The 20,194-nt window shown below is 35.1% G+C and overlaps 1 protein-coding gene across 2 annotated transcripts in view; it reads left to right on the top strand.

The window, feature by feature from the left end:
* Positions 1 to 20,194, top strand: part of EFL1 (elongation factor like GTPase 1) — an 82,578-nt gene that overhangs the window by 35,719 nt on the left and 26,665 nt on the right. For both annotated transcript variants that reach the window (XM_049812519.1, XM_049812520.1), the window contains exons 16-17: positions 17,598 to 17,729; positions 19,602 to 19,749. In XM_049812519.1, the coding sequence (XP_049668476.1) occupies positions 17,598 to 17,729; positions 19,602 to 19,749 (280 nt within the window). The remainder of the gene's footprint in view (positions 1 to 17,597; positions 17,730 to 19,601; positions 19,750 to 20,194) is intronic.

Genomic DNA, 20,194 nt, shown 5'->3' on the forward strand with positions numbered 1-20,194 from the left:
TATACCCTCCCTCAGTCTGCTTATAAAAATTACTTGGAGCATGCTTTTGTCTTTGATGTTTTGTATCTTTTTTTTTTTTAAATCAATATCATATCTGAAACCAGAATGTCAGTATTGTTTAGTAGGTAGCGGTTTATAGTATAGCCATGTGCTCTCCTTTCTTATGATGTGGTTCTAATGGGAACCATCTAACTTGGCTTGATTGGTTGAAAATCTCTAAAGAGACTTTGGGTCCATTACTAAATGAGGATCTATGATAGATGAACCAAAGTGACTTCATTTATGTTCTCAAAGTTGTTAGAATTGCATTTCTAAGAATATCCTACCTGTTAGTGCTGCTATGAAATATTGTATGAAGTAGTGGGAGACATCGTTCAGTGATGAACTTGGACACTAGGGCACTAGACTAAATGGCTGAGAGATTCAGCAAGCATGCCTAATTTGAGGAATTAGTGTTTAAGGTTCAGTTTTCAACAGAGGTGTAAATTACCTGGTTTAACAAGTATCTGTATTTAGATTGTATAATTGAACCTTTTATCCCTCTGTACAAAATGATATTAGGCTTGTTTTCCTACTTCTGAATTAAACATGCTCGAGAATTCCCTTTGCAGAAGTAGTTTGCTGTAGTACTCAAACTTCAAGAAAGCAGTTTTGAAGGAACATTTCCTTTGTTTAATGTGACCATGGGTTTTCTAAAATTCAAACTGAGAACATGCAATGTCATTGCAGGAATAGGTACAAAATAATTGTTTTAAGCACAAATGAGTTTGGAAATATATGCCTTATTACATGTAAATTCATGTATAGCAAGTCAGACGTAAAAAAGACACCATAAATCAAATCTGTTTAGGAATGTTTGCAATTACCAATGCACAAAAGAAGTTGTATTCATAAAGTATTTTAAGTTTTACAGTGTTATTTATGGAAAATACGTCTCTCATGCTACTGTGATGGTGTACTTGTATCAGATAGTGGCTTTTTTGAGAAGAAGTGTGTACTCTTAATCAGCTGGCTATTCCTTTAGCTGTTCTGGTCAGATAAAGTTCAATTTCTATCAGATGAATTAAGCTTTTCAGTTTCATTGCAAAGGTAGTCAATTCATGTACTAAAAGGTAGTTGTGAAATGTAGATAGTTGTCATCAAGTCATAGTATAGTTTGGGGCAGATAAATAAACATGTAACTGGAATACTGTCTCATAGGTATCATTTAGGCTAGACTTTATGGTAAAAAATGTTTTAATTTGTTGTTTATCAGTGCTGAATTATACCATATATAACTTGGGCGGGGAGGGGGGGTGGTGGTGAAAGAAATTTGGATCTGGAAATTACAGTTTAGTTATCTCAAAATGTTATCCTCTCTGTGCCCTGTAGGAGGAAGTGAATGACTGGTGGAAAAAAGTTTTTTCTAGGCAGTATAGATTTTGTTGATTAAATCTAGTTTTGTCACTATTTTCGCATAGTTCTCAACTTCTGAGTAATTTCTCTTAAATCTTACCTTTTTCAGTTTTAGTACATCAGGAAGTTGTTCTCTGTATATGTGGGTTTTAGCAATAGAAAATTTATAGTTCTCTTGAATTTGTAATGCTGTCCATTTCTGTATAATCTCTTTTCCAAGGTTATGCAAAATTGAAACTGCTTTAGATGGCGTTGGTTGGATAAGGCTTTTTCCCATCTTTAAACACATTTCCCGTGAACAAAATGGTTCTGAAAAAAAAATCGGTGGTTTTCTTTGTTTTTCACTGAGTTTCAGTTTCTCATGACATATAATCCTTACCAGACAGTTGTGCATATTTTAAGTTGAATATCAAATTTTCTCAATATTCAGAGCATCTGAATTATGATGATGATTCCTTGAAAAATTAGGATAGTTAGAGAATTGTCATAAAATTCTCCATATGTTTCTTTACTAGAAATGGAAATAGGAACCAGGTAACTTCATCCTTCAAACTGTTTTCTTTTTCCCATTTAATGTGAAGCCAGAGGGCACTGTTCTTCATACTATACAAACGTGTAGCCATTTCAGTTTTGGGTAAAGGTCTCACATGGATTCACAGCACTGTCACTGTAGTGAAAACTTTGGATTATGATTTTTAATGTGCATTTCTTCATGCAGAAAATCTACAAATGTTTTTACTCTAAATTAAATTAATCTCACAGAGTATTCGGAAAGCCAAAAATCTGCAGTCAGCGTGGTACATGCTTATTAGCTCAACTCAGAAATAATGTACTGGTTTCAGAGGCAGTGTAGTGTTAAGTAAAGCCACCATCATGAAAACATCTTGTTTAGCTTCCTTTTTTTCTTTGATGCTTACTTTGTCCTGAGAAAAGCTACTGTTTTATATGAAAAAGGGATGGGAAAATTCTCTTCTCCGCATGTTTCTTCAACTTTCATGGTTACACTATTTGCCTTCTGCACAGAGTAATAGCCAGGCTGTAGAAATTAGGCTGGACCTCCCTCAGCTGTCTTTGGAGTGTTAACGTGGCTCTGAAATCTACCCTTTTTCCCCTAAGCTCCCCACCCCAAATCTTAGTGTTAACTTTCTGTTTTTTCTTTGGATTCTACCTTTCACTCTGCCTTTCCATCTGTTACTCTACCTCAGGTTTTGATTACCTTAATTATCACATGTCAATGAAGTAAGACTATAAGAGAATATTTTCGTTAACCACAACCTAAGTAAATGCAAAAGCTCTTCTCCTAACTGGCACTGTTTATGCAATATAAACCACTAATCCATGAGGGCAATTTATTTGAATGTGTTTTAAATTCCTGCTGGAGCACTTCCTGATCTTAGCTAGGCCTCCTGTGTAACGAAGAGAGGAGCAGCATACACGCTTTCACACCCGCATGTGAAGAAGTGTTCGTCTTATTGTGTAATAGACCTAGTGCCTGTAATATACAGCATTCTTGCAATAAATACCATCTGTGGTTGTGAAATGCCTCTACTTCTACATTTGAGCTTTTATTACTTCGTATATTTCACTTTTGCTTCCATTGTCTGTTGTTACCAAAATTTCTTCAAGGAGTTCAGGAAAAGCAGGGAGGGGGTTGCAGTGAGGCCATGGGAGTCTGAGCAACAAAAACCAGTTTGGATCAATTCTGCACGCAACCCCACTGAACACAAACACGGTTGCAGAGAATTGAAATCCTGTGTAATAAATGGCAAGGTTACAAAGTCAAGAGATTGTTAATAAAGGCTATGTTTTAGTGAGTTATTTTCTAAATATTTTCCTGAAATTTTGATGATGTTTCATGCTTCACATTAAATTGCAAAAGTAGTGTGAGGGTTGTTTGGCCTGTATCGGGGTGTGAGTCATGAAGTTGGCTTTGTCTGGCTTGTGAACTGTGGGGGGGGAGTTAAGGCAGAGCTATATTTAGGAGTATCAACTGATGTCAAACTGTGGAGCACTGCTAAACAACAGTGTTTAAAGGGGCAGCACTGGATAGTTTAGGCTCAAAGTTTAGGTTGTTTGTACTGGTTTATCATTTAGTAAATAATTGCAAAAGCTGATATTTACTAGAAATTTTCTTCTGCAGAGGCTGCAAGCCAAGTGGTGTGAGTTTCAATTCCATTTGTACTTACCTAGTAACAGCTATTCTAATTTCATTGTCAAAACTATATGAATTGAAAATATCAGGCATAGGTAAAAGTTCTAGTTTCACCTTATATGTTTCAGAATCTGAATTTGTAAGAATTTGTTATTTATAAATAATTGTTTAATTCCAGTTACAGCTAGATAAGGGTAATGTTTGAGGGGCTGTTACTATTGAGTTTTTGTCTTAAGATACAGAACAGCTGCTGATATTACTTGATTGTATCTTGAAATTCTGGCATTAGTACCTGGAACCAAATTCAGGTACCTTTTTGCATCTAATTAAGACTAAAGGAAGTATGGTTTTCTAACCTTTCTTGCTCCCTACTACCTAATTCTCTCCAGTGAGGCCTGTTATGTATTTGGGCAAAATTCAAGCCAGTGACTTTAAAAATGAGAGGCTCCATTTTCCAAGGCTGCTCCTCTGTCATAACTGTCATAGATTCTAGCTAGTGTTTTTTATGGGGTTTTGCATTTGGTAGCTTTCCTTTGTGCAGGCATGTTTTGGTAGATAATTCACCTAATTTGGTAGTGAGCATTTTATATTGCCATCTTTGTTTCTGGGCCTGTCTGTCTGAAGGCAGTGAGATCACAGTAGGAAAATTGCAATGAATTTAAGGACCCCAGCTGAGACATGAGTCAAAGCTTTTCCTTACAGAATGGAGATTATTTCTGTCATCCTAATGAATTGGAAGTGGGCAGGTTTTTCAAAGGCACTTGGTGTTGGTTTAAGCACACTATTATTGGTGGGCAGACCTGAGCCAAGACAACGTACTGGTGGGGAAATAGAAAAATGACTCTCGGAATGTATAAATTATACAGTTGTTTAAGTTGACGTGTTGGGGGGATAAGTCAGGTTATCTGTTGCTGTCATTTTAAGCTTCATTGGCTAAAGTATTGTCATTGCCAACTTTGACTTGATAGACTAATTGGATTTCTGAAACACAATATTGAGCAACAAATATTCATTTAAATACTTGGTGTTTTCCAAGGGTCATATGTTGAGATTTGTACAAGTCATGCTTTATGCAATAATGAAGTATTGGGTCAGCCATTGTGAGTTGCATGGCTGTGAACCAGTTGATCTAAATGAAAATGCGAACCTGCTGGTAGTTCTTGTTACATCAGTTATTGCACTTGCACGTCAGCAAAGACATTTGAACCAATTCCCCCCCCTTTTTTAGTTTGCTGGAACTGTTGAGGACAAGGAATTTGAAAGCACGTTTGATGAATTCTAAAGATAGCCTATATGGTTCATTGGTGCAGAGCTGTGTATTGAGAAGCTTTCAAAACAGGACCTAAAAAGTTTGGAATCCTGATGGTTACATTTTTCAGAGCTTTTCCGCAAAAGACGAATTGTTTTGTGGCATTCCAATAGCAAATTCTCTGAGCAGTGGTACTAACAAAGCCTGGATTCCTGTGGACTGGTGTCCTTAAAATCCGCAGCTTCCCTCTAAGCTACGCCTATCCTGCAGTTGTGCGTGTCTCAGTTGGCCAGCCAGGATGCGCGTGCTGGTCGCCAGGCAGCTGCTTCCAGGCAGGATATATAATGATCGTGTTTTGCCTGCCCTTTTGTCAGTGAGCTCACCAATTTTGGTCTCCCTTCAGTACTTAGCCATTGATTTTACATAACTTGTGGAAACTTAATTATATCTGAACCCTCTCCCCTCTCTCACTGGTAAGCTTAGGGGAAGTCAACGACATGTTTAAAAGTTGTTGAGGGGAGACTGTGTGATTACAGGAGTTGTGTTTACTTTGGAAATGAGACTAAAAACACTCCATTTTTACAGATTCTTTTGTGTACATAATCCCATCAGGAAGTATGACATACTGTGTTGGAAGTGTTGCTTCTCAACCAAAAGAAGTCATTTAGGTAATCAGCCATTTTTGGTAGAAATGCTTTTCATTTTTAGTAGAAAAGGTTCATCTACCTAGAACTCTTCCAGAGCATTTAAAGCTGATACCTAGCAGTGGCAAATGGCCACATTTATTTTGTTCAGAAAAGCAGCTGATCTGTGTTTTAAGGTTTTGCTTTGTCCTGAAGCAGCAGCCGAGCCACTGCTGTTACTTGTGGATGATACATGATACTGCGTCTGTGGACTCTTCTGCTTCATCAGCAAAATGTTAGCCAGACTGGTCTAGTTTCTGAGGGGTTAGCAGTTGGGCCTGGAGACAAATTAACTTGTTTCAGGACCATGAGGTGTTGGCTGCACTTTCTACATGGGTGGAAGGGAAAAAAGGTCTCTTGACTAGTTTTATAAGATGTTGATCTGGTTGGCTTCGTCATGCCATAGGAGTTTCACTATGATTAATATGTTGATTTGCCATTTCTTGGACAACATGTCAGAAGCAGTGTCTCTTACAAATGCATTAATGCTTTGTTAGTTGGGGGAGTGAAAATTGGGTGAGAGGGAAAATTGCCCTTTTATTAAATTAATTTCTCTCTGTTTATTTAGTACCCTGAATTGGCTCACCCAGAGTCTGACAAATGCTAGTGCTGGTGCTGGGGCGGGGGGGGGCAAGCTTGCTGGTTTTTGATGACCACTGGCTGCTATATCATCCTAGCTGTATTTGAGATGGTGTTCTTAGACTACCTTTTTGGGGTGGGGTCTCTTTTCCTTTTATCCTGTAATGCAAATGAAGCACTCAGTGACTGGTGTTATTACTACTGTTGAAAAGTAATTTAAATACTAAGGGTTTTCCAGACATGGAAATGTTAAAGCTCCAAGCTCCCTTCCTGGTATCTTTTGTCAGTGTGAGGCTCATGCCTGTTTTTAACAAATGAGAAGAGCAATGTTGGGGATGTGATCATTGCATGTAGACTGATGGGATGTAAATAAAATGAAATCTCACTAGTTACTTTTTTGCAAGGGGGCATTAAAAATGAAGATTAGATCTATTTAATTTCTTTTCTCCGTTTTGAAATAAAGGAACATTTTAAAGCCCAATTCAATTATGCAGTCTTCTGCACTAGTCTTAAGAATTCTTGTATCTTAGGAATGACCTGTATATTTTCTCCCATTTTCTTCTTGACCTAGAGCTAATAAAAGTTAATATGTTGCAATATTTTAGGAAGTCAACGTTATATGGAATACGAATTACAGTAGTAACTCTCAGTGATACATTAACTGAAGTAATCAGAAATTAGGGGGGAAACAGCAGTCTTTTTTCCTTTCCTTTGTGGAAAAAAGGTTGGGGGGATAAGGAGTAGCAGTCTTAATTTTTAGGTAATTTTTTTATGTTTTAAATAGACATCATCTTAGTATGCTTAGTTTACACAGATGCAGACTGCCAGAAATACTTCATGTGAAGCTGACTTGTAAAATTCAGGATTTAAATAGTTCTAATTTTGTGGAAAAATAAGAATTTTTTTAATTGCTATGACAAAACCCTGTTTTAATCAGAAAAATGAAGGGCTAGCAGAACTCCAGAATTTTGTATTTCTTGGGTACTTTTGTCAGTGATTAATGTCTGTGTTTTGAAATAACTTCCTGGAATTCCGCCTTTACTTTTCACTAAAAATTTGTGACTATTCCAGCTAAATTTTATTTGATGTGTTTGGAGCATATCTCTGCCTTTTAATCTAAGATCAGTATTAATGGCCCAGTCATAGGTTTTCGTGTGGCAGTAACTTCTTCGTGGTTTTTTTTTAATTTGAATGCATTTTCTGTTTATTCTGGAATTTATTTTGCTATTAAAGTAGAGCCATGACAACTCATTATCAGTAACTTCCTAGGCTGCTGATATAACAAGTGTTTAAGGCATCCTCTGTTCCCTCTCATGCTGTCTGTTTGTACACCCATTATGTCTAATAGTCCTAACCGAGCCATTGGAAAGGTGCTTTCTTCTGTTAGAACCTTTCTTCTGATTCATTATTCCCCAAAATATCATTGCTTGTAATTAAAAATGAGCTATTTAAAGGTTTCTTTTAGCTTGAAGTCAAATTTTATATTATTCTTTATCCTTCTTGAAAATTATTGTATTTAAAATAAACATCAACTTCTGCATAATGTAGACTGAAATGATCCATTATTCATGGTACTTCAGAACACTTAAAGCCATATTTACCAAGGCAACAAAATAAGCAAGCAGAAATCACTTATAGGCAGATGTAATGGGGTGGTGTATGTGTGCCTTTAAAGGAGACCATTAGGCATTGGGTCAGGTCTTGGAAAATTGAATTTTAATTAGTTACTTGCATGTCTTACAAGTTAACAGGATAAATGGTCAATGACTCAGTAGGGCATTTCCCACAGGATATTGTACACATTTGTACAATGCACAAATGTACAATTACTACATTTGGTAGTTGGTACACCGCTTCTACTTGTGATGTCTGAGATACCCTAGTAACTGATTAGTCTATCTTTGCATTTACCTGCTGTATTGAATGATGAAGGCCTCGTTCTTTTCTTAACTTACGAAATGCAGATCAAGTATATTGGGATTCTACAGTTAAGTAAATTCTAAAATCAGCACAAGGGTGGTCAAAATTTAATAAGCTTTTATAATAACCATTGTCTTTTGTAATTGGCACTTCTAGTAGTAGATTCTAAATTCCCCATGTACCTAGGATACGTAATTCAGAACTTGTAGCAATATGTTCATGTGGATTTTTCTAGGCAAACATGACAAAACCTCCAAGACTTCTACAGATTAAAATTAATTCCTTGCAAGATCAGTGCCTAAAGGCCTCGTTAATTTTAACACCACTTATAATTGATTCTGGGAAATAACAGATGTTACTTATATTTTATAATCTTCAATTTAAGAGAACAGTATATACATGAAGTCTGCCCATTTTCAGGACACATTACTATAACTCAATAAAAATCTAAAATGGCATTTTCTCTTAGTGGTTGGTTGGTTGTTAGACTATGTTATAACTAGTCTGATTTATGAAGAAATCATTTGATGTTATTGATCTATTAGCTGAGATTAGTTATTTGCTTTGTTGTGGGAAGCATTTGGTCAAGACATTAAAAGAATTCAGTATGCAATTCTGCTCAAAACCCTAATGAACTTTAGATCTTCACTCGCATCTTGCCTCAAGTACTCTCATAAAAATATTGAAATATTGTATGGGGTTTTATGTCTTCCCAGTGTCTACTTAAAAATAAATATTGAACTTTACTACATTTTTAAATAGAAAGACTTTGCCTTCATCTCCTTTCCTCTAATGTTAAACACTTTTCATGTTCAATCTGACAGAGCACAATTGAATCAATGCTTCCCCTCAGCCTTGGGCTGCTGCTTCCCCCTTCCCTGCCTTCTGAAGTTGTATGTACATTTCAATGTGGGCGAAATATTTTAAAAACATTTTAATAGAGTGAAGTGAGAAGTGATTGTTTGGATTAATATTTCTGATATATAATCTTTTTATGTTACTGACCTAAGAAAATAGGATCCTATTTTAATAGGTATCCAGAACTGAGCATGTGTGCGTAAGCTAACATTATTAATGGTGGTCCTACAAAAGAGTAGAATTACAATTTCTCTGCTTTTTTTCTGATGTAACTACTATGATATATTCAGTGAGCCAGAGAGGGTTTTTTTAAAATATTTTGAATTTTTTCCACTTTAATGTCCAAAATATAAGCAATGTAAACTGTGTTTTTGATAGATGACTGCTGGAACATAGATATTTGTCTTGTCCTTCTGCTACTTTGAGGGTGAAGAATCCTGAGTCTTTTAGTATACGTTCCTTTTGCAAAACTTAATTAGATATTAATATCAAGCCTAACTAAAGTATTCTAAAAACACTTCAATGTTTTCTTGGGTTTTGTTGACTTTTTTATCATAAGATTTATTATCAATTTATAATTATGTACAAAACAGCTTTATGAAGGGTCAGTAGCCCATCTTTTCCTGTTTTCCACAAGGCAGATGTCAACATTATAGCTGAAGTCTTGGAGAGTTTCAATATAGGAATTACAAACAAAAGCACTTTTTTGTTTTTTGTTAAATACTTTTCTCACTGAACCAGTAGAAATCATCAGTAGATGACTAGCATGTGTTTATCTGTGGGACAAAGTAGGAAGGCTTCCTGGAAAGAGCTACACCTGTGAGACACTTCTCATCTCAAAAAAAAATGCATACTCTCTTTAGAGAGTGTAGTTAACACTCTGTTGTCTAGAAGGCTTTCTTTTTCCTTGGAGGATTGCTGGCAAAATTCTTTCCCTTGCATAGAATTTTCCATATGAATTCAGCTGATCTGTTTTCCAGTACAATATGCAATTTCATTAATTTATTTACAAAAGCACATTTACTACTACTACTAAAAAACTCAGCAAATCAGCATTTCAAAGGACTTCTAGATTATCAAAGTAAGAATGTTGAAACAACCATTCCTAAATTCCATTTGTCTGGGACAACAACCATGCTGAACTGCCTCTGAAGTTCTGGTGGTCATTTAAGAAAAAGATTAAGTAAATTCAGATGTGTTGCTGTCAGGTCAAATTAAAATCATTTATTTAAAGAAATTATAAATCTAAAATTTGGTTTGTGTTTCAGAAACTCTTGAAGAGTCTGTATGGTGCTAAATGCTTTCTGCATGCAGTAATGGAAGCATTGATTTGATGTACAGGCTAACTGAAGGGATTTCCAGTGCCTATGTGATAGCATTGTACAAAGATCTGTCCACATATTTACTGTTGATCAGTATCGCTGCTTTCAAGTCATGTCAAGTTGAGCCTGTGTGTGGAAAGGAATTATAATGTGTGGGCTCAGGCAAAGTATATTACATGTATACTGCTGGTAGAAGTACTAAAATTTTTATAAAACCACAAAAGGTACCATTTAGTGCCTTTATCAAGAATGCTTTACAGTTAAAAGATTAAAGTAGCTTAAATTGGAGTAAAGTTTTTGGGGTTTTTTTACATATTTCTTTTTTTTGTGAAGCTACAAGTGCATTGATTTCATAATATGTAAAGAGGAATGGGGGTGAGTTACAGATCTAAGCATGAACTTTATGAGTTTCTGTGCTAAAATTAAGTTTACCCATAAATATTTAAAAGTCAGGATCATTTACTTTAGTTTTGAGCTCCAAAAACTATTATGGCATGACAAATGAAATAATTTTGCAGCATAAGAAAAACATCATTATCTGAAATACTTTCATCTTCTATATTTATTTGCATCATTAAGCAACTTAAGGAAATCAATATTTCATTTTGACTAGACCTATTTATAAACCCAGAAGTCAGATTTGGAATGTTAACTGGTTTTGGTTTAATTCTATTTACTTTAAGGTAAATTTGTATTTTACCAAGCAAATTCCTGACTCAGCTTTGGGCTTTGCTTTTTCACAAAGACTGAGTGCAGGTAGATCTCTATCCATTCACTTTATAATTTGAAAGATGTTACTGTTTCATGTAAGAGTTTTTTTATAGTTTCCTTGAAACTGTTTTTAGTCTAGTCTGAGAAAAGTATAGGAAAGTTCATAATTACAATTGTCAACTCAATCAACAGTTAGGAAATGTATGTTATCATGCAGTTATCATGCACTTAATCAAATATATGGAATTTTTTTCCAGAGAATCTCAGCAGAAGATAAATGATGCTTGTTTACTCATTATATATATTTGCAATCCTCTTTGAAACTGTAATCTTGCAATAGGAGATTTTAGTGGAACATGCTATTAGATAATACTATTGCTTTCCTTGCAGTTCTTCTAAAAGCACACAGCTTTGAACTGCTAGTCTTTTTCCTAAAAGAACTCAGTGGGGTCCCCTAGCACTTTTTCATCTTTTACTACTTGATGATTCAGTAGTGAAATACTGAGGTGCTTCTTGTGTCAGAAGTTGCTTATTGCATTTAATGTCTTATTGCATGATTGTGTCCCTTGGGGAGAGGGGATTTTGCCACAACATTATTGATAATATGGCTGAGTTTACTCTCATCTGATCAGAAAGTTATGCTCAATTTGCCCTCAAACTGCTGTGAACCTAAAAGTAAAGTTTTACAATAAAAGTATAACTTAACACCTTTGTATTGAGGAACTCAATTAGTTTCTGCTTGTTAATCTCTAGCACATATTTAGGTAGAACTTGTTTCATTGAAACTCATGAAGAAACTGGGACAGAGGCTTCTACAGTTTATTGGACACTGGTGATTTTTAGAGATTCAGCTCAAAAAAAACCACATTGGGAAGGAGGAAATGAAATACAAAAGAAAATGTTGAATTAACTTTTTCTGTAAAATATTGGAAAGTACTGAGAACAGCTGAAATCATGCACATACTTTACAATGTTCTGTTTTCCATACAAGCAATTTCATTTGCCTCAGAAGCAAGTAAGAACAATTGAGGGGGAAGTGCATAATTACAGATGAGAAGAGGAGGCTCACCGGCAATCTGTGCTAACATGTGGTCTGTATTATGGGAAAAGTTGATGAAATCTCAACCAGAATGTGGTCTGTGTCTTGATTTACATTCCCTTCCCTTCCAGAAACAGTTTCTAATACAGAAAGGTCAAGTTTTGCTCTCAGATGTCTCTATGCAGTGCCCATGAGACTCAAGAGAAACATGCTTAAAATCTGAGGCGATAAATGTATAATACAAGGTATTCTTATGCCATAGTAGCTACTTGTCCAAACTCCCTACAATTACCATCATTTAACTGGTAATTATCATTTAACCAGTAATTTGTAAAATGTTTTAAGATTCCTCAAAAATAAAAGGCATACTACTGTAACTGAGTTAGATCCTACCAGAAGCCAGTTTCCCCTTGCAAAATCCCCCCCCCTCCCTTTTTTTTTTTAAAGTAGGGATAGTAATGGAAGGATGGGGGCTGATGCTTAAAGTGTACATGGAAACAGTGAACCAATATTAGTCACCCTAACAGGTAACAGTGTGCTAATGGTATAATCTTTTTCTAGGCTTATAGTAGATAGTAGGAAAAGGAGAATTCTGTGGATAGGTTTGAAGGAGAGTGTTTATTGATATGGAGTTATTTTCATTATTTTTTTCATTATTTTAATATTATTTGCCAAATACATTTTGCCTTTCTGTTTGTTTTAGTTGGCTTTTAGCCCATTTACTTTAAGGAGAAAGTGGAAACATCTAAGAGCCAATCATATTTTTAAGGTGGATTGGTGAATTTATTTTCTCATATGTGTTTTTTAAAGCACCTTTTAAAAATATTTCTTTTCAAATGTCTCTCACTAGGGAGAAAAAAAAAGTATTTGTATTACTACCCAAAGAAAATTATAGAGGTCTTAGTCTGTTTGTACACTCCCTTTGAAACAAAAGGCACATGCATGTTTTAAGATTTCAGATTGTGTAGATTTACAGAAGTTTGCATCATACCTCCTTTACATGAATTATGAATGAGTTTGCATGGTCTTTTTTCACTGATACATAGTGCAGTGCATGGAGCATTTAAACCAGGAGGCTTTACATATTGTAAAGTCTTAATCTTTCTGAACAAACAATGTTGATAAGAAGCGATATATTTCAGTGGGGACAGAGCCTTACTGGGAAGATTAACGTTAGCTTTTTGCTTGACTTAGTTCCTTACAGTGTTAGTCCAAAGCTTGACATGTCTCCATTCCAAAGCAGCCAAGGATTCTTAAGTGGTGATATCATCAGTGAGAGAAGATAAAGATCCACTGAACTAATGTGCTGAGGTTAGAAACAATGTGGCAGAAGTTAAAATTTAAACAGCTTTCATTCTTCTTTGTTTGATTTTCACACTGCAAACTAAATTATTTCCTTATCTGATTGAAAATGTTATGCGTGGTGGTGTCTGCTTCATTTTTGCATCTTGAAAGAACGTTAAATGCTAAATCTTTCTACATCAAGGGAAACTAATTACATATATCTTGAAATTGATCTGTTATGTGTTCAGATCTTTATGGCTGAATTCAGCTGGAAAAGTGTACTTTATCTTTAAAGGCAGCAAAATTATTGTCTAACGTGTAGTGGTTACCAGCAAGACATAGAGGCAAAAAGTAAATGGAGACTTGTCTTAAATCTCCTACTGCTTTTGAAAATTTCAGTCGTGATGTTCTTATCTATTTTTACCATTTAGTTTCTGTCATGTGGTAAAAACGCTGGTGATACAACTAGGTATATACTTGATTTAGTATACTTATCTTCTGGGGCAAGTAATAGAAAAGACTCAACAAAAGAAAGACTTTTGTAAATCTCCATCTGTGTAATAATTCTCCCTGATGCACACCATGATTTGGTCTACTTTCAAATGACAACCAACCAAACTTGGAAGGTCGGTCTTAACATTATGTCACAGGCTTTTAATGAGTTCCTTGTCTGTTAAGAGGAAGTCTTATTTTCAACCTACAGATTGACAATTACTGTTGAAATACTAACTTTAATACTTTGAAATATGTTTGTTGTTGGTCACTGTGAATGATTTGTCAAAGTAATCTGAATATAGTCTATGTAAAAAGTACGCAACTGGTTACATTTCTATAAATGTGGGCAATACTCTTAAAATATGCTAGCAAAATTCAGTTTGATAAACAATTATGTGTAGCATTGACTTCATTAGGATAAGAGATAATTTGTAATCTTTTTAAAATTGTATCTCCACATAATATTTGAAGTCCTGCCTGTTTCTTTTAAAGATGGTATCAAGTTTGTGGAACTAATGCTACTCTGTCTGGGTGTTTCCATCTGAGTGTTAAGCTTTGTAACATTACCTTTCTTTCAGTGAAGTCCTTGGCACATAGACAGAGCCCTGGGTAGTGATATTTTTCAGTGCCCATTATTATTCAAGTCCAGTTGAGTTCAGGCACACTGGTTTTTTATTGACCAGTAGTATGTGGGAATGCTTTTTCAAAACAAAAATATTAGCAAAGCATTTAGATGATGAATTTAAGAAAAAATAATCTAGTCTCACACTTACCATCAAGTCTTACATGGTATCCCTTGGTAGGCTTGACTTTTCATCATGGATAGCTTGCTTTGTGGTTCTCTACGCTGTAGTCCCCTTAATCTCAACAGGACTATGCACAAGAAAAAAATACAGTAGTAACTGTTCAGTAGATATGGCTTTTTGCCTTATGTTATAAAATCTGTGAAGGTGATTTGGCTCCTGACTGGGAAGAAAAGGCTTTGCTACCAAGTACAATGTTAGAAGTAGTGTTACACAGTATATAGCAAAGTATGTGATATTTCTAATAAGGAGTTTTTAATAAACTCTTGTGTCTTTGAAGTTTACACACTCCCCCGAACAGTCAGAATTCAGCATTTTCTTTTGTATAGAAATTAGGTGGGTGACACACCACAGGCAAAGTTAATAAAAAGCAGTTGCCTGATCAAGTTAATGAGTTTAAAAATTCCTATAGACATTTCTAACTCTAGCTTCTCTTAAAAATAAATAAATAAAAGCAATGTACAACAAACTGTCTACTGGCATGCATGTTTATTTGTGTAACAGACTGCATACTTTGTAGACTAGGTTGTTTTTTGAGAGATGACTATTCAAAAATACTTGCAATGCTTTTTAGTATTTCATTCTTTAAGCCAACCTAAAACAAAGGAGCAGTAGTTTGTCTCACCTTCCTTGCTTAAGCAGTTTTTTCTTACCTTTGGTCCCTTTCTTTTTGCAAATTATTGTACTACAAAACCAAGTGTGAAGTAGAATGCATCTGTTATGATGATATCTTTTTTTCAAGGGCTGAACAGGACAAAACCAATCTTAAGATGGGAGGCATATTTATAAGCTTAATTTTGGAGTGCCTTTTCTAAGACCATTCAAGTAGATAACGTATTAATACACATTTGAGATCTGTGATCTCAAGTAGTATGTGTAAATTTCAGTGAGGTGAACAATAAATAGGTTTAAGATTTATGTATCAGTATAATTAGAATTCTTCCTTTGACATGTCATGTGGTACTTTGGAATTAGTTATGTTACATCTTCCTCTAATATTATTCAGAAAATAATATTAGCAGTTACTTACTCATAATCATATTATGCAAAAAAGTGTCCAAGACCTTTAATCTTTATGGATTTTTTTGCCAAGAATTTGTAAATAGATCCATCAGGGCTAGCCGCTGCTCTATGCCAGCTCACACAGTTAAGCAATTGAAACACTCAGGTTTTAAGCCTAACAGATTTTCATGAAAACCGACAGATTTTTTTTATTTTTAGTGTATTATTTTTGCCAGACACTAGTATAATTCGTGTATTTTTACCTTCAAACATGAAACAAAAGAGCAGAGAACTTTGTTTTCTTTATGGTAGTAAGAGTACAGTAATGTGTGTTAAGAAAAGAGTGAGTCTATCTGAAGTAAGATTTAGTAACTTGATTTCTCTGGTTCACATTACACTGTGAAAAGAAGCTGTTCACCTCCCACTCTAAATCATTTTCCTTTTACCAGCTGGAGAAGATCAAAATAAAATGCACCCATCCCTTTTCTTAGTCCCTGGTGGTGATGATGATCCAGCATTTGTTTTTCATTCAAACCACATGTTGAATAAGTGAAAAAGAGGAAATACATGCTGGTCATAGGTCAGGTGCAACACAGAGTTTATACAGATTTATTTTCTTTGTAGCATCTGCTATCCTGCATTTAAAGCCGTTGAATGTTGTTCTGCTTCCAGTTATTTTGAGGCAGATTTTCTTAAATAGTGACATTTTGGGTTTTGGCATATCCTACTAGCCAGACATTCAGCCTTCAGAGCTGTAGAAACAGCCCGATTCTGCAGATGATAACTCTGCAGCAGGCTGGCTTTTCAGAATTTAAACTCCCTCATGATCTCATAGGGTGGAAGCTGACTCTCTGTTTCTGGCCTCAAATAAAGAAGACTAAGCCAAAAAAAGAACCTGGAAAAGTATTACAGTGATAATGGGGAGCTGGGGTTAAGAAATTCTCTGCTTATCACTACTTTGGCATGTAGGAGAGAATGAGGAGGAAGGAGCACAAATATACTGCAATCTACAAATATGAATTTCATTTTTAAGTAGGTATTGATTATGAGCTAAAGGTTTCAGTTTTCTCATAATAAGTTACATGTGCATTTAATTTATACTCCATTAGAAGTACTGCAATGTTCATTGCTTATGATTGAAGGAGAATCAGGAAAAGTGAGTGTATCAATATCAGCTTTATTTGTTGTCTTCATTACTCAAACACTTTTGGTAGTGTTTTTATAGCTCGTGATTAAATTATGAATGATGTCCTGTTGGTTAGGAATTTGAAAGCAATAATTTCAAATTGTCTTAAATGTCCCAGCCAACCAGCCAAGACTAAATATGCATTTACAGCAGCTATTTTGCAGATTTATAGCTGATATTTTTTCTATATTTTTTCTTATCACTACAATTTAAGCTCAGTTTTCTTCAACTTGCCAGCATTATGAAATACATTAGGATTAGAATTAATAGCTTACTATGTGATAAATTAAATTTTACAGGATTCAAGTTGCAGAATCCCAAATGGGCATAAAGGGAGGGAAGGGGTGGGAAGAAGAAAAAAGAAAGCATTCCTCACAATAAGAGTAATTAAGCACTGGAGGAGGTTGCCAACAGAGGCTGTGCAGTCTCCATTATTAAAGGTTTTTAAAACTTGACTGGACAAGGCCCTGAGCAACTTGATCCAAATTTGAAGTTAGCCCTGCTTTGGGATGGAGCTTGGAGTAGATGACCATTGGAGGGCTCTTGTAGTCTAAACTTTTCTAAATTTAAACCACCAAAAATAAGTCTGAGCTGTAAAATGGATTGGATATATTAGAAGGGAAAAAAGTCCTCATGTCCTTTCTGTTCTTCAGAGTTATAACGTGCCTTTTTAAAATACAGATGGAATGCAATGGGAGCTGTGAGACTAAATATCAAATGTCACACCAGAGACTTGAGTACCCAGATTATGCACAAATATTTTAACCTATTTATATGAGCAGTGAGGAATTTTTGAATCTGATTTTTGTTATTACAATAAAATAAGCTTTTTTTAGCTTGATCATGTCTTTAGTCTCATTTAATATGAAAGTGAATGATTTTTTTGTTGTTTTGCTTTTCTTTTTCCAATTTCTGTTAGGAATAGGAGGCCTGCAAGATTTTGTGCTAAAGTCTGCAACGCTGTCAACGTCACCAGCTTGTCCACCATTTACACCTCTCAACTTTGAAGCTACACCGATTGTTCGGGTAGCTGTTGAACCGAAACATCCAAGTAAGTTTAAAGGAGAATGGGAATGGTAATGCAAATTCAATGTGGTAGCAATGCAGCTTCCCACCCTTAGTGATTTGGCTAGTTTATGATCTATCCACTGAATCAGAGACTGACCCAGTATAAAATGAATATATATGTTGCCTAGAGGGCCATACTTTATTGTCGTTGTGAATTCTAGCTGGCTAGCTCATATCTCAGTAGGTGAGGAGATACAGAAGAGCTCTTTGTGCCCTTTATGGTGAGACTTAGCTGTTCCACAAGTAAGACGTTATGTGATCCTAAAGGTTCGATATTCCTTTACTGTGAAGATAAGTGTATTTTGGGGTTTTTCACTTCTGCTGACATTCTTTTATGCTTTATCATTAAGCTCGTGGTACAAATTTGCAGTACTGCTATCTCCCCCAACCCCATCCCCAACCAGAGAGTAGTATATCTCTGGCTATATTTGAGTTTCAGTCCAATTTCCATTTGTTGTTGTAGTGTTAGGAGAACCAAAATAACTGGCTTTCTGTTCAGTTATAAAATACTTTTAACACTAATATCACATGTTTTTTAGAAAGCAATTGAACAGCTTAGCAACTATTTGTTGACAAGATTGAAAGTCTTTGTTCAACTGTGTTGGCCATGTGAACTAACACTCTGTTTTTTCCACATGCTATTTACTTTTATGTCTGTTTTTCAAGGATACTTTTCTATTAGACCCTTAAAAGCTTAGCATTGAATATACAATATCATATTACTTTTAATAGTCTCCAAGTGAATGAGAAGTTTAATGTCACTCTTCCTTCTGAATATGAATATGCATTCCTAGAAAGCCTGTGGGTATTCTTTAGTCCATATGTAAAATAAGAAAAAGGAATCATAATTAATTTTTTTAAATTGTATTAATTGTGAAAGGCTGCTGACATGAGGTGTTTATGCATAGCTTTGATGTAATCTGCCAAATTTGACTCAGCTGTGGTTGTAGATGCTCCATTAACTTTAAGGCAACTATTTTTAAACACCTTCATTTTAGGGACAGCTGTGTTTTGTTTCACTGAAAAGCTCTCACATTCTTGATTTTTTCCCCCTTTTCAGGTTGTAATAGAATTAAAGCTTTTCAGTGGCTTTCAGCTAGTTTAAATCCTTCCTGTGCTTCATTCACTCTTATGCCTTCTAAGTAATCCATTAATCCATATGGAATCATTTTTGCTTTTATTTCAGTAAAGTTAACATGTTATTATTTGTGTCTTTGGAGCATTTTAAGCATTAGCAATTTACAGGTTGCTACACTTAGCCATGAAAGATTGCAAAGAAGTACAGTTATTTACTGAAAAATGACTTTAAACAGTTGTAATAAATAAGAAAGTTTATATCTCTTGATAATTTGTGAAAATGAGGTGAGAAATCCTGAAATTTTTAATCATCCATATCAATAACATTCAATTTTTTTATTAGTTGTGAGCTGTTTATGAGCTGGAGTTAATTGTATATATGAAGCAAGATAACGTAGTCATAGTCAATAGCTAGCTTGGTATACTAAACCTGTTGTAAAACTATGTAAAACAAAAATGTGCAATCCATTCAAATGTGTACCATGGTTATGATTGTATAATGTGAATTTTATCATCAGTACGTAAATTCTTGGTGACAAATTATGAGTATATCTTATGTCTTCATTTGCTGTTCTTAAACCATACCACTCTTTGTGATTCATAAGCAGACCACAGAAAGACCTCAGAACTTTGCTGAAAGTTTTTGAGTATTCCTAACATCTGTATTTGTGTTTAGCCTTCCATTAAAATGAGTGTTACTGTAGCTCACTTTAAGTCTATCCTACTTCACCTATTCCTTCTTCAGTATTATGTTGTTAATAATACCTTATTTTGCCAGGTGATATGCCTCAGCTGGTCAGAGGAATGAAGCTTTTAAACCAAGCTGATCCATGTGTCCAAGTTTTAATCCAGGAGACAGGAGAGCATGTGCTAGTGACAGCAGGAGAAGTTCATCTTCAGCGTTGCTTGGATGACCTGAAAGAAAGGTTAGAGGGGCAAGGAGGAAGAAATATTTTTAGTTCAGTAGGTGTCTGCTGTATTTCTTTGTCAGATGCATATCTTTGATTTATATTCTGATAAAATAGAAGCTTCATCCACCAACAGTTTTTACCACTGGATCATAAATGTACCTCTTTGTAGCTATAAAATTACCTGCAGTTGGGCAGAAGCCACTAGCTCATCACTTCTATACATCTTATACACCTTTTAGGTAATTTGTAGAAATGATAAATTGCAGTAGCTTCAGGAGTCCCAATTAAGAATGTAATGTACCATTTGTACAAAACAAAAACTGTGGGGGCAATCATGTCTGATAAATGAACTCTCAAAAATTAGAAAGCACCAAGACCAAAATTGTATGTGCACACTCTATCCCGTTCCTTTGCTCTTCACGTTGATTATTTTTTTTAAAGTGTTGATCTGCTCTCTTAT

This window comes from Accipiter gentilis, chromosome 10 (assembly GCF_929443795.1).
Source record: "Accipiter gentilis chromosome 10, bAccGen1.1, whole genome shotgun sequence".
Taxonomy (NCBI): Eukaryota; Metazoa; Chordata; class Aves; order Accipitriformes; family Accipitridae; genus Astur; species Astur gentilis.